General features: G+C 43.5%; 1 protein-coding gene across 1 annotated transcript in view; it reads left to right on the top strand.

The window, feature by feature from the left end:
* The window catches only part of LOC143030916 (polycystin-1-like protein 2), a 292,044-nt gene that overhangs the window by 31,577 nt on the left and 246,407 nt on the right, over nucleotides 1–14,060 (top strand). The window contains exon 5 of the mRNA XM_076194168.1: nucleotides 12,926–13,028. Within this exon, the coding sequence (XP_076050283.1) occupies nucleotides 12,926–13,028 (103 nt within the window). The remainder of the gene's footprint in view (nucleotides 1–12,925; nucleotides 13,029–14,060) is intronic.

Genomic DNA, 14,060 nt, shown 5'->3' with positions numbered 1-14,060 from the left:
AGAAAAGCAGTTGCGGGAGAATGCTTGAGGTAGTGGTCTAGGGTGGCTTCTGGGTGGCTGCAGTGATGGTATCTTTTTTCTCCTGCATTTGGTTTGTTCTTCATTTACCAGTAACAACGGTCCTCCAGCCGCAGACGGAAGAGCAGAGTTTCCACTTTTCTTGGTGTGGAGCGAGGAAGTACAAGGGGCTCGTAGTCTGTGACTGCCCTGTACCACCTCGCCCTTTCAGATACCTCTGCCTCCAGTCTGTGCTGAAGGAACCGTTGTACCTGGTTAAGAGCCCTAGTGCGTATGCGCAACTGATTTCTGCTGAGAGGGACGACAACATCGACTTCGGGTCTTTGGCGCGCCGCTTCTGCTGCGGCGTCGGCTAGCTCATTTCCTGGGACGCCCACATGGCTCGGCGCCCAGTTGAGCGTAACACTCCTGCCTTGCTGGTGTAGCTTTAGCAGGAGTGCTAGGATGGAGGTCAGTAGGCGTACATTGTCGCTGGGCTGTGTTGAATCTAAGCTGCCTAGCAGAGACTGTGAGTCCGTGTGGATCACTACAGGACCAGTTCGAGATATTAGAGCATGCTCTAACGCTCCTTGGACCGCTATGGCCTCAGCTTGGAGAGTGGACGCATGATCGGATACTCTCCTGCCGAAGGTCAAACCATCCGTCACAAAAGCAGCCCCCGCATTTCGGGACCTGTTGGGGTCTACGGAGCCATCCGTATAATAGACCGCCATTCCAGGTTCCGACAGTGCGCGGATGCCTTGTAGGGCCTGCGCTCGCACTCTTTCCTGATCACATAGCTTCTTACTGGGAAGCTTTGTGACAACGAAGGTTGCAGGTATCGACAGCCATGGTGGTGGGGACTTGAACGTAATTTAAGTGGCGCCCAGCGACATTGGGCCTTTGGGGCGACATCAAGATATTATGATGGGCGTTAAAGTCCCCTCCTATGATGAGGAGCCTGTCCGCAGCAAGAGCACACACTTCAACAAGGTCCAGTTCCGCTCTATGGCCCCTGTATATTTTATAGATGGTGTACGTTTCGTGGGCTCGATGGAGTCGAACCGCAAGAACTTCTACACCATCTCCACATGATACAGAGTCCATGATTCCACTACATGGGATGAATGATTTGACTATGATCATGCACCCCCTAGTAGTGGGTATGCGAGGGAGGGAGAAGATGTGATATCCCGGAAATCGCACCTCGTCACTCACCAATGTCTCTTGGAGAAGTATGACATCGTAGTCATACTCTTGCGCAAGCGCAAGGAGATACGAGCTTTTACTGCGGAACCCGTTTATGTTCCCCTGTAGCAACTTTAATTGACTATTGAACAGGGCGACTTTCTTCCCTGTCGAGTTCCATTACGTCCTCATCTTGTCCTCCCCGGTCAAAAGACAAGATGGGTTGCGACTTTGTAACAGTGGGAACATTTTCCTCCTCATCAGAGGAGGAGTCTTCAAGCCGCAGGGTACATTGACGCTGTTGGGCCTTGGCAGAAGGCACTTTCCTCGTCTTTGGTGTTGTGGGCGCCTTGCCAATCGTAAAAATGGGTGTGGCGGGTTTAGGGAAAGTGGAGGGGGAGGAGGAGGAGGCAGAGGCAGAGGAGGAGGCGGGGGAGAACGCAGGGGAAGAGACAGGGGAGGAGGCGGGAGATGAGGAGGTAGAGGGGGAGGGAGTCCTCTCCTTTCGCCTAGGGTTTCTCTTCTCTTTTAGAAGCTTGAGCACATTCTTGACGGCCCTATCCACCATGACTATCATCTTCTCTGGATCGCTTTCCCCTAGGATAGTTGCGACTGCAGAGACAACACCAATCACAATCAGGTCGATATCATCCTCCCTAAGGGGGATGACATCAGACAGATACTGAGGTGGAGGGGGCTGCCGTTCCTGTGCTCGTGGGGTTGGTACTGGGGGCGTGGGCCTGGGTTTCGGGTTGGGTTTGGGTTTGGGGGTGGGATTGGAAGGTGGGCGTGGGTTTAGAGGTGGGCGTGGGTTTAGGTGCTCTTGCTTTTTTGGGAGCTGGTTGTGTTCTTGTGGTTGTCTGTGTGGGAGCTGGTTTGAGTATGGGAAAGTGCTCGTGATTGTTCATATCAGGAGCACTGGATGTAAGTGGCTGTGTTACGGTAGTGGGGGAGTGCTTCCTGCTGCCCCATACAAACGTTCCTGGGGGGGGCAGGTTGCTTCTCTGTCCTCTCCTTACAGGCAATGGCCTGGACTTTACGCACTGCGCACGAGGTATTCCAGGCGTGGTGCTTCTTGCTACAATTGGGGCACTTGGCAACAGTCTCAGTGCCAGCCTTGAACTTGTTAAGACAAGTCTCAGTGGCATGAGGCATGCTGCAAATGCCGCATTTGGGTTGCTTCGAAGTGCACCGCGCCTGGTGATGACCATAGCGCTGACATCTGAAGCAACGGAGAGGATCAGGGATGTACGTTCGTACATCATACCTGCCATACCATCCCAGGTCAATCTTATCAAAGGGTTCGCCTTTGATAGTTATTAAAACTTGGCGTGTGGGCGTCTTATCCCATCGGCGCATCCTCGTGGCCGCGATTACCTGACTGTGGTCTTCGATGGCCTCAGTCATGTAAGTGGTCGGGTAATCGTGTACCACGAGTCTATGTTTTTTGTCCTCCGGGTTTAAGCGCTCCAGGATAACAGGCTTGCCATCGAGCGACTTAATCGCGTCCAGCTCCTCGACGAGTTGATAACTGCTCGGTAACAGTAACACGTTACCATCGCCAAGGGGCCGGAGGGGTAGAAGCTTGCCACGGAGGGGGCCTTTCTCCAGAGCTCTTACCACCTCGAAAGCTGTGTCATACCCCGCTGAGGGTACGACCTTAAAGGTGGGGAGCTTGCCACCCTTTCCACTAGGAGGGGCCACCACGACAGCAGCTTCATCGTCCGATGGAGGCGCTGATCCTGGAGCGCAGCGACGTCTTTTTGGCACGCCAGTCACGGTATCAGTAGCCGCCATGGCGGTACTGATAACGAAAAAACTAAGCTTCGGTACGTGTGCAACAATGACTCGTGAAAGAAACACGTAAATCTAAGGGGACGGGGGAGGGGGCGTTCACTAACGCGTTGATGCTGAGTCGCCTAACGAAACCTATCTACCTCGCAAGCAGTCAATCGAATACGAGGTCCGAGTGCGCCTAGACGCGCGAGACCGGGCTTGTCTTCTTGAAGGGGTTCCCCCCTCTCCCGTCGTAAAGGCAATTTTACAGAACCACACGGGCTATGCCGATCATACAGGGAGAGTTATCTGGGGCATAATCCTGCCAGAGCAGTACTTTCGGTTGGATGAAGCGGTTGTAGCACGTCAAACAGAGCTAAAGTCTAGGGTGAATGACGGCACAAAAGGCGTATCTGACGTGGCGAAGAAACGCAGCGGGGGTGTCCTCACCATACAGAATCTATCTTATCTGTCAGTAGAATAGAATAGAATATTGGCGATAGTGAAGTGAGAAGGTGTGGGAGCAAGAGGGGGGGGGTGATAGGTGAAGGTAAAGTTTAGAAAGTGAAGGAAGTGTGAGAGTGATAGTGTGGGGCGGACCCACTTGCATGGTAGTTTTGTTTCCCGTTGATGGTCATCCTAAGCTCACAGACAATAATTCCCTAACTAGCTAATCAAATAATAATAATAATTATATATAATGATATAGTAAGGTATGAAGGAAGCACTCATTTGTCAGTATACCTTTTGGTTTATTTAAGGGTGATTGTGGTTAGTAAAGTGTTTTCATTTAATTCAGTTAAATTCATTATGAGTGCTTCCTACATTTTGTATCTTATAACAGGTAGTAAATATTTACATGGGTTGGGAGCAGGTGTGACTAAGTATCGGCAATGAGCCGTGAATATTAATTCAAAATTTAACTTTATTTAAAGCTTTTTATTTTAGTGTCATGATTGATGTTGAGACGTGTCATACCTGCTCTCAATTGATTTATATATATATATATATATATATATATATATATATATATATATATATATATATATATATATATATATATATATATTTTTTTTTTTTTTTTTTTTTTTTTTTTTTTTTTTGTAGGAAGGTTACGAGTGTTTATTATTGGCTGTGCCATGTGGTTTATTATTAGGTGATGTAAGTTATACACACATATCCTGTGGATATGTGTGTGTGTGGCAATGTGCCTTATGAGTTCTTATATTGAAGTTACTTTAGATCTATCATGCGTAACCTTCCTTTTTTTTTTTTTTTTTTTTTAATTAGCTAGGGGAAAGTCAGGGGAAAGTTCAGGGGCTCAACCAAGAATGGTTTTAAGTCTAGGCCAGTTTTTGTGGTCTTGTGTTTTTTTATTGCTTGGTGCGGACTGTGGTAGAGTGTTGCTGTTTAGTGTGGTGTTCCAGGCTTTACTGCTCAGTCTTATTGGTCGTGCGTGTATGGTTTCTAGTTTTGTTGTTTCGTGTAGTTGTTGTGTTGTTTCTAGGTAAGGGGGTTTGTGTTTTAGTATTCTACGTATTGTTTTGTTTTGTAGTGTTTGCAATCTCTTGATGTTTGTAGGCGTGCTTGTGACTGTAATTATGGGTGGGTATTCAAGTTGTGGTCGTGCTAGTGTCTTATATAGTTGTATTCGTGTTTTTGTGGAGAGTCCTCGGAATCGTCTTAGTCTGTTTAGTGTGGTTTCTGTTGTTCTTATTCTGTTTTTAATGTGTTTTTGTATTCCTTGTGATGTTATGGTGAGGCCTAGGATGTGTACTTGTTTGTTGTATGGTATTGTAGTGTTATTGATCTTTATTGGTGGTGGTTGTCGTGTTGAGATGGCTAGAAGTTGGAATTTGTTTGTGTTTGTTGAAATTTTCCATTGTTTTTCGTATGTGTTTATTTTGTGGATTTCGTGTTGTATTTTCCTGGCAAGCATTTGTTTTCCTGTGGTGTTGGGATATGTGATGATCTGTGTTATGTCGTCTGCGTATTGTATGGTGTAGCTTCCGTGTGATGGTGGAGGGGTGTCTGTCGTGTATAAGTTGAAGAGTGTTGGGAATATGACACTTCCTTGTGGTACTCCACTATGGAGTGGGAAAGCTGGTCCGATGTATTGGTCTATTTCTATTTTCTCTGTTCTGTTGTCGAGGAAGCTACATAGTGTTTTTGTGATAGTGTCAGGAAGTTGTGTTTGAAGTATTTTGTATTTAAGGCCTTCGTGCCAAACTTTGTCGAAGGCCTTAGAGATGTCCCTTGATATAATAATACATGCTTGTTTGTGTCTTTGTGTGTCTGCTATTGTTTCGTATAGGGTGGCGAGTGCGGTGTGTGTTCCCTTGCCAGGAGTGAATCCGTGTTGGTGTGGGTTTAACAAGTCGTGGTCGTGTAGGTGTGCCATTAGTCTGTTTGTGATGATTCTTTCGAATATTTTTCCTGGTGTTTCGAGTAGTGAAATGGGTCTGTAGTTTTGTATTTGTGTTATGTCTTTGTTATGTTTTGGAATGAATATGATTATTGAGTTTTTAAATTTTTGTGGAAAGTATCCTAGGCTCAGTGTTTCGTTGAATATGTCTGTGAGTAATTGTTTTGTTATTTTTGGTGTGTGTGCGAGTATTTGTTTGGTGATTCCGGATTCTCCAGGTGTTTTGTTTTTTGTGTGTTTTATTATGCTTGTGACGTCTTCGAGTTGTATGGGTCGGGTAATGTAGTTATCGGTGTTTAGTCTGTTTAGGTCTATGTTTGTGTATGGTTGTGTGTGGTGGAGGTGTTGTGTTATGTGGGCGAGTATTTCTGTTTCGTGGTTTGTGTCAAAATGTGTGTTTTCTTCTGGTGTGATTTGGAATATGTTTTGCCATACTTGTCTGAATGCGGTTTCTTTGTTTTTGTCGTCGTGTAGTTTGTCGTTGTTGTGTATTATGTATGGAGTGTTGGAGGTGTTTGGATCCTAAGAGTTGTTTTATTCTGTTCCAGAATTCTTGTGTTTTTTTGGGGGTTGAATTTGATGTTTGATATTATGTTGTTCCAAGTGTCTTCGTAATTTTGTTTGCATTCTTCGAGTATTAGTGTTTGTATATGTCTGATTGTTTTTATTGTGTGTGAAGTCCAGTTGTTTTCAAGTGTGGCTTTGTTTTTTATGTAGTTTGCCTGCCATGCTAGTTGTGTCAGTTTTTTTGGATGTCTTCGGTGTGGGAATTTGTTTGTCGTGTTATTGGTATGCTTTGTGTGATTGCGTCGTTTATGAGTTTGTACCATATGTTTAGTTTGTTGTCTATGTAGTTTGTGTTTTTTGTTTGGGTGTTTGTGTTTTGTTCTTCTGTGGTTATGTATTCGTTTGTTGTTGTTTCTAATATTTTTTTGAAATTTTTCCAGTCTGCTTGTTTGTATGATAGTTTAGGTTGTGTGGGGATGGTGATGGCTGTGGTGGAGAGTGTGAGGTTGAGAGGTATGTGATCTGAAGATGTGATGTCTCCTGCGTGTATTCTGTATGTAAGGTGGTGTCTGTTGGTGAAAATCATATCAGGATTGCTTGTTCCGAAGGGAGTTATGGTTGTGGGAAAGTCTGGGCCAAGGAAGGTAAGGTGGTTTTGTGTTATGAGGTGATGTATGCTTTTTCCTGTTTGATTGTTGTATGAGTGTTTTAGTGTTTGGTGTTTTGCGTTGAGGTCTCCTATAATGTATGTTGGTTGCGGTTTTTGTGTGATTTTTAATATGTCTTGTTTTGGTATGTATGGTCTGCGTGGTGGGATGTATAGTGTGGCAATGATAATGGGTCCTCTGTTTGTGTCTATTTCTATTGCCAGCATGTCTTCGTCAAAATCGTCAAGAAGTTTGTGTTTTATGTTCTTTTTAATGGATATAGCTATTCCTGCATTGTCTTCATTGTATGTGTTGTAATTGAGTATTTTGACTGTGTGTTTTCCTATGGAGTTGAACAGTAAGATGTCAGGTGAGTGTGTAAGATAGTAGTTGCTTAGTTCGTGTTATCTGTGTGTGGTCAAGGATCTTACGTTATGTTGCGTTATGTGTATGGTGTTCATGTGTGTTTGTTTTATTGACAGTTGACTGTCCAGCGAGGTGTATCTGTTGGTTTTTGTTTGTGTTTCGTAATATCCTAGTTTTGTTTTTTTTGTATCTTGTTTCGGTCAGTCTTTGTATGGGTGCTTTTGACAGGTCTATAAGTCTTTGTTTTATTAGTGTTTCTACTGTGTCTTCTGGTATGTCTTTGGTGTAGGTGTATTTGATTTTGCCTGCTTGCAGGAGTGTGTGTGTGTTCTGGTGAATAGTGTCGTCTGTCAAGTCATTGGTGTCTGGTGTGATTATTTGTATGGATACATTTTCTTGTTCTGTTTTCTTTGCCTTGGATGGTTGTTCTGTTTCCGTTGTGTGTTCTGTGGTGTGTGGTCTTTTGTTACGTTGTTCCTCTGTTTCCATGTCTTCTTGTTCTGAGTGGGAGTGTTTGGCGTTGTTTATCATGTTGACTATTGGTGTGGGGTTTATTACTGATGGTGGTATAATTACTGTGGGAAGTCCGTTTGCCTTGTAAATTTCATTTATTGTGTGTTGATATGTACCGGGTGTAGCTGCTTCTGTAATGTTGGCGTGTATGATGGCAGTGTTAATGACCGTTGGGTGTTTGAATGTTATAGGGTTGGGTGTAGCTGTCGGTGTCGGTGTAGACTGAGCAGTTTTTCCTGAGGTTATGTTGGCATATGATATGTTTGTGTGTGTGGATGAGTGTTGTTCCTTAAGTTCCTGCGTCTTCTTCTTGATCAGATCCTTTCTGACTGGGCATCTTGATGCGTGGGTTGGGTGGTTCTGTGTGCAGGCGATACATTTCTTAATGGCGTTGTGGCAATTGTAAATTTTGTGGTCGGTGGAGCAGCATCCGGAGCAGATAGTGTAGGTGTTTGGCTGTGTGCAGTTTCTAAGTGTGTGTTCGTAGGAGTAGCATCTAGTGCATTGTGGTAACTGTACGTAGACTTCTTGGTTAAGGGCGTGGGGGGGGAATGACTGGCTAAAGATCAGTATACCGGTTTCAAGGCTTCTTCTGACCATGGCTGAAGTTTCCAGTTTAACTTTAATGATGGTCTTGGCATTTGGGATCTTGATGACTTCATTTACTTTGATGTTGTTCAGACGTTCTAGTTAAGCCTTGATTTCTTCGGTGTCTTTTTCTTGTATATGGTCGTCAACTTGTTTGATTACCAGTGTCTTTTTGGCGTTGAGTTCCGGTGGGTCAGTGATTTCTAATCCCTCTTTCGTGAGAGCAGCTTTAGAGGTTTTCTTGGTCAAGTCCTTGATAGTTGTGTCGTCGGCGATGATGGTGTGTAGGGGTCCGCAGGAGAATAGCTTGTGTATGTGGATATTGAGGGTCGATAGAGTTTTCCAGATTACATGCCTTTTGTTGATGCCGGCCGAGGGCCGGGTTTCCCTAATTTTAATCCTGCCCATTGCGCCGAAGCGGGTTGGGCTTTTGGGTGTGTGTGTGTGTGTGTGTGACAGAGTTGAGAAGTTAGAAAGAAAGAAAAAAGGAAAATGGTATAACGGAGGGGGGGGGGTCGCAGAGGTTCGGTCTAATTCTCGCGTAATGGAATGGCTGGCGACGGTTAAGGGAAAGCGGCAGCGTGGGCTGGTACCCGTGCGTCTATTGGCAGCGTTGGAATTGGCTCGGTCGCCGGGGAATCGAGGCCTATGCCGGGTCCGCTAGAATGCGGGAAACCGGGAGGGGGGTTCCCTTCCCCGCCAGTCGACTGAACAAGTTTTACAGACCACAGGGGCTATGTTCAGTCGACAGGGGGGTTATCAAAGGCATAAGCCGTCAGAGCGAGAAGGCGAAGAGAATGCCCTTAGCTCGGGTAACGGCGCTGGAGAAATCGTAGACGGATTGCGTTGAGGAGGTAGCTTGGCACGTCCTTCCGCTGTGGTGTCTTATCTCTCTCTGTAATCAGTCTTTCATAAGCCATCTCTGAGTACAGTGTGTGGGAGATGATTATATATACACAATACACAGATCACAAACACTTCAGTGCTGATCCGGTTGACCAATCAGGAAGCAGGACGCGTAGCGCCGCCCTCGGGCCAAGCGGCCGTGAACGTAAAGCGGAGCTTGATGTCTTTTGATGTGGGGATAGTGAATGGGTCCGGAGTCTGTCTGTTCATGGTAGAGTTTTTATCTTTTATGTATAAGGCTTCTAGGATATGGTTTGTTTCTGTCTGCAAAATAGTGTTTTACAGACAGAAATAAACAACGGGGAGAAGTCACCGTGTTGTAACTGGGGGAGGTCACACGTATGACCACGGAACACGGGGAGAGATCACGGGTTGGCGGAAAGGGTACTTGGAGAGGTCACTCCCGGGTTCGGCGCCAATCTGCTTCTCAGTCTTTGAGAACGACGTATGGCTGGACGTTCTTCCCTTTGGCGGGGAATGGGAGGCCTCTGTGGAGGAGACTCCGATTTCTTGGGGTTGTCCATCTGGCTCCTCCGAACAGGTTTCATGCTAGGGAGGAGGGCGAAGTCATTTACTTACCTATTAATGGCAGGTCTCCAGCCATACGTCGTTCCCAAAGACTGAGAAGCATATTTTCGCAGAACCCGGGAATGACATCCCCAAGTACCCTTTCCGTAACCTGTGATCTCTCCCAGTGTTCCGGGGTCATACGTGTGACCTCCCCCAGTTACAACACGGTGACTTCTCCCCGTGCTTTTCATATAATTTAAAACATGCTCCCTTTTCAGACATTCTGCATGACATACATCCAACCCAGGAGACTTACTTGCTCTCACTATCTTAACAACTGACTTAACTTCATCTTTCATTATTTCTCCTCCATTTTCCTCACTCATCACTCTCATTTTGTTAGAGCTTCGCAATGCAACTACCTTTCTCTCCCTGTCCTCCTTCACATTTAGCAATTCCCTAAAATACTCTGCCCATCTTCCTCTTACTGCCTTCTCTCCCATTATCATCTCATGTGCACCCTTTACATTTTGTTCTCTACTTGATTCGCCTCCTCTTTCTCTCTTAATTTCTTTCCAAAACATAATTTTATTACATTCAAATTTTTTTGTCACACTCTTACCCCATTTCACACCTGCTCTCCTCTTCGTCTCCTTTATCTTATGCTTTACTCCTCTTCTCTTTTCGTTGTACCACTCATATGATGCCCTCGTCCTATTTTGTATCCAATCTGTGAAAATCTGCTTCTTCTCTTCTACAACTTTCTTTGTTCCCTCATCCCATCACTCACTACCCTTCCTTCTATTTCCTCCCGCCCTCCTTGTTCCACACACCATCTTTGCACACATTGTGATTCCCTCCTTGAACTATCCCCATTCCTCCCCCACTCCTAGTACTACTCTATCCTTCACTCCCTCAGCTTCTTCTTGTACTTCTCCTTTTCTTTCTCAATTAAGCAATTCACTCTAAGCACCTCCCTACCTTTTGTCCTTTTCCTCTTCCTCTATCTTCCACTCTCAACATACCTTCCACCAGAAAATGATCCGATATTCCCCCACTCTCTCCCCTTAGAACATGTACATCCTTAACTCTTCCTACTCTACTCCTATCTACCACTACATTGTCCATCAACGCCCTATCTACCACCCCTCCATCCACCACCCTCTCCCATGTGTACTTATGCTTGACTTTCTTCCTAATCACTGTATTCGCTATCATCAACTCTATGCACTCATTTAAATCTATTCAATAAAGCCCCCTTTCCTTTACACTCTTCTCATGACCTGGCCCATATGCACTTACAAAAAACCACATTTCCCTTTCCAGTTTCACCTTCATCCACATTAACTTTGAAGAAACCTCCTTCCACTCCACTACACGTTTACCTATCTCTTCACTTACTAGTATAGCCACCTCTTCTCTCCCTCGTCCTCTCTTCACTACTGAGAACCTCCCAACTACACTTCCAAATTCACATTCGCCCTTCCCTCTCAACTTAGTTTCACTCAAAACCAACACATCCATCTTTCTTCTTACAAATCATACTGCCTATCTCTTCCCTTTTACTCTCATCTGTACCACATCCACACACATTAAAAGATTGGTTGGAAAACTCCTAGACCCTCTTATGCCTTTACTTTTTTTTTAGGAATGTCCCCTGTGGGGCTACAGGGAGAAGGATGCCTAGTCCTAATCCCCGTCCCGTTTTAGTCGCCTCTTACGATTCAAGTGGGAAGACTTGGTGGCAGTAATCATGTCCTCCACCACAGGGGGATAAGAACGTGTATATATATATATATATATATATATATATATATATATATATATATATATATATATATATATATATATATATACATACATACATACATATATATATATGGGGGAGTAAAGGAAAAAGGGGGAAGGAGTTTTACACCCCGCCGTTGTTCGCGATCTTTTCTTCTTGAGTATTCATACTCATCTCATTATTTTCTTATTTATATATTTATTACTCACACACTAACTTGATATTCTAGTGTTTTATTCATTAACTTATTTACTTGCCCACTTTTTCATTAGTTTCTTCATTTAATGTTTTACTCATCTACTTATTTTCTCATTCATTCATTCATTTACTCGCTTATTGGTTTGCATGTCTATCCATGCATTTATTTCTGGCCTTTTTCGTACCGGTCTTTGAAATGTGTAGATAGTAATCTGTAGCTTTTGATTCCTTGTTCTACGCACTTTGCTTCATCAGCCGGCAACATTTGGCTGTGTCAATATCTCGGACCATGCCGCGAGATCCGGAGCTAATCGAGGAAGATGCATTACCCTTAAAAATGGAATATTATTGATGTTATTATTATGGACTGTAGTTTACCAGCGCACTTATCACTATGAATGATCTCGCGCTGCTGTCGAGTGTGGAGGTGGAATGTAGTGGAAGCTTTCCCTCAGAGAAATTTCCGAGACCAAAACATATTCTGAATTCATTAGACTCAGAGATTGTTGGGTGTGTTTTTGGTAAATTTTGATAAGTTACTCATTGATGAGGGAACACAAATTTGTATATTCTGATGTTTCAATGAATGTTTATAAATTTAGTACTTTATTCTGTCTAGTGCAAGGCAATTTTATTTAGCTATAGGAAATAAGACTATGCATAACCAATCTCTTATTCAGTAGCCAAGCAGAAAAATATACAGTATCTAAGAGTATTCATATGCCACTGAAACCTGGAATAACCAGTCTTTTAGAACAATGGAAACACAAACCCTTTGAGTGGTAGAATCTGAACACAATAGCTTGGCCGCTGTCAGAATAAAACCTTAACCCATTAAACTCCGATGACATGATTCTTGTCATCGGAGTTTAATGGGTTAAGTCGTCCTTGCCAATGAAAGAGATAACTTTTAATCTAAACTGTTTCTTTCGTCGAGATGATTTAATTCAGATTCCCATTTCAGCAAATATTTTTGTTGTGGACAAGACTAGGCTATTTCGTTTAGCTTAAGAAGGTCGTCATACAAGGACAAAGGAGGTTTTCTCTTGATAGGTAGATGGACATTCCCTTCTTGTCGAGTTCAGCAACCCTCTTCTGAATAAAATCGATGGGTGCCCTTACGTCACCCGGTGTTGCAAGAGGCTGAGAGGCTGGCAGTCGGTGTCTATATTTCATTTATATCATATATACCATACCACATACCATCATATATATGATTATGTATTGTATACTTTAATTATATCAACTCCCATTATATCCCACCACTTTTCATCAGAAAAGGACACAGCAAACGACAATTCCCCCACACACACACTCATGCAAAACAGACAGCGTTTTTTTTTTTTTTTTTTTTTTTTTTTATAAGCTCTGACAGATGAGCTACCTTCACCCAATTTCACTGCTTAATGAACGTTTGTTAGACTTAGTCAAATTAGAGTATAAAAAAAAAGGGCCCAGATATTTTTTCTGCTCTCTTTGTTTCCGAAATAGTGACTAAAGGATATATTCTTCTAGAGTGTAACTCGGATCGTTGATGGCGACAACCTCGGCAACCTTCCTCCATCGGACGTAGTGGATGCTGTCGATTGGAACTACGGCACCGAAGTTATCCTTGAACGTAAGAAAAACAATCTCATTTGTCCATGTATTCTGGATTTTACTTGTTATATGTTGTAGCTATATTCGCTAAAAGTTCTGTTTTGGGTTACTCGCCTATATGGTGCTGTGTAGAGTTACTGTGACCTAAAGTGACCTTGAATCACTTACGTTGCAGTGTCTGCACTTCTCTGCTTTGCATCAAGTTATTTTTTAATCGTAATATTTTCTTTTGCACTATGATTTTATGCTGACATGAGTTTAGTGCATTTTTTCTTCGTTGTAACAATTTTACATATTTTTGGGAGGACCTCTAATTCCTAGGGAGATCCTTTTCTGTGTTTTCCTATTTATGTTTACTTGATATTGAAGTTTAAGGGTATTTATATAAGCAGATGTCCTTATTTCAACATGCAACCTCTGGAGATACATTCTTGTACTGGGATATTGTATATGGCTTATCATGGACACATGTTGATGTAAGAGAGGACAGAAGGGTGAAGATGGGTAGAATATTTCAGAGTTATTGAATGCGTGCGGAGGTTGGGGAGGGAGAGATAATGATAGTAGAAGGAAATGACAGGGATATAGGTAAAAATAATATATAAGGAGCTTGAGAATTATGAGCTGGTAAGGCACCTGGTTAAGGTGGGTGTCATGCGAAGTGTCTGGGAAAGGGAGGAACGGTTATAGTGGATTGGTTAGTGAGGTTGTTTAATGTGTGTCTAACAGAAGGGAGTGTGCTGGAGGACTGGAATGGTGCCTGTATATTTCCGCTTTACAAAGGAAAAGGGTACCAATGGTATGTAGTGGTTTTAAAGGGGTCAGGTTTTTTAGTATAGTTAGAAAGGCATATGGGAGGGTTTTGATTGAGAGGATTAGGAGAGGAACAGAGGGAGTAATTTGTGAGGTACCGTATGAGTTTAGAAAGGTAGAGGGTGTGTGCAGTAAATTCTTGTAACAGGGGATGTAGCTGTGTGGGTGGAGACTGTAGAGTGAGGGGAGCAATTAGATATCTTGGAGGAATGAAAAATGTCATGAGAAATAGGTATCT

This window comes from Oratosquilla oratoria, chromosome 12, assembly GCF_046742065.1.
Source record: "Oratosquilla oratoria isolate Oo_2021 chromosome 12, ASM4674206v1, whole genome shotgun sequence".
NCBI classification, from domain to species: Eukaryota; Metazoa; Arthropoda; class Malacostraca; order Stomatopoda; family Squillidae; genus Oratosquilla; species Oratosquilla oratoria.
This window is presented reverse-complemented; position numbering and strand designations above follow the sequence as displayed.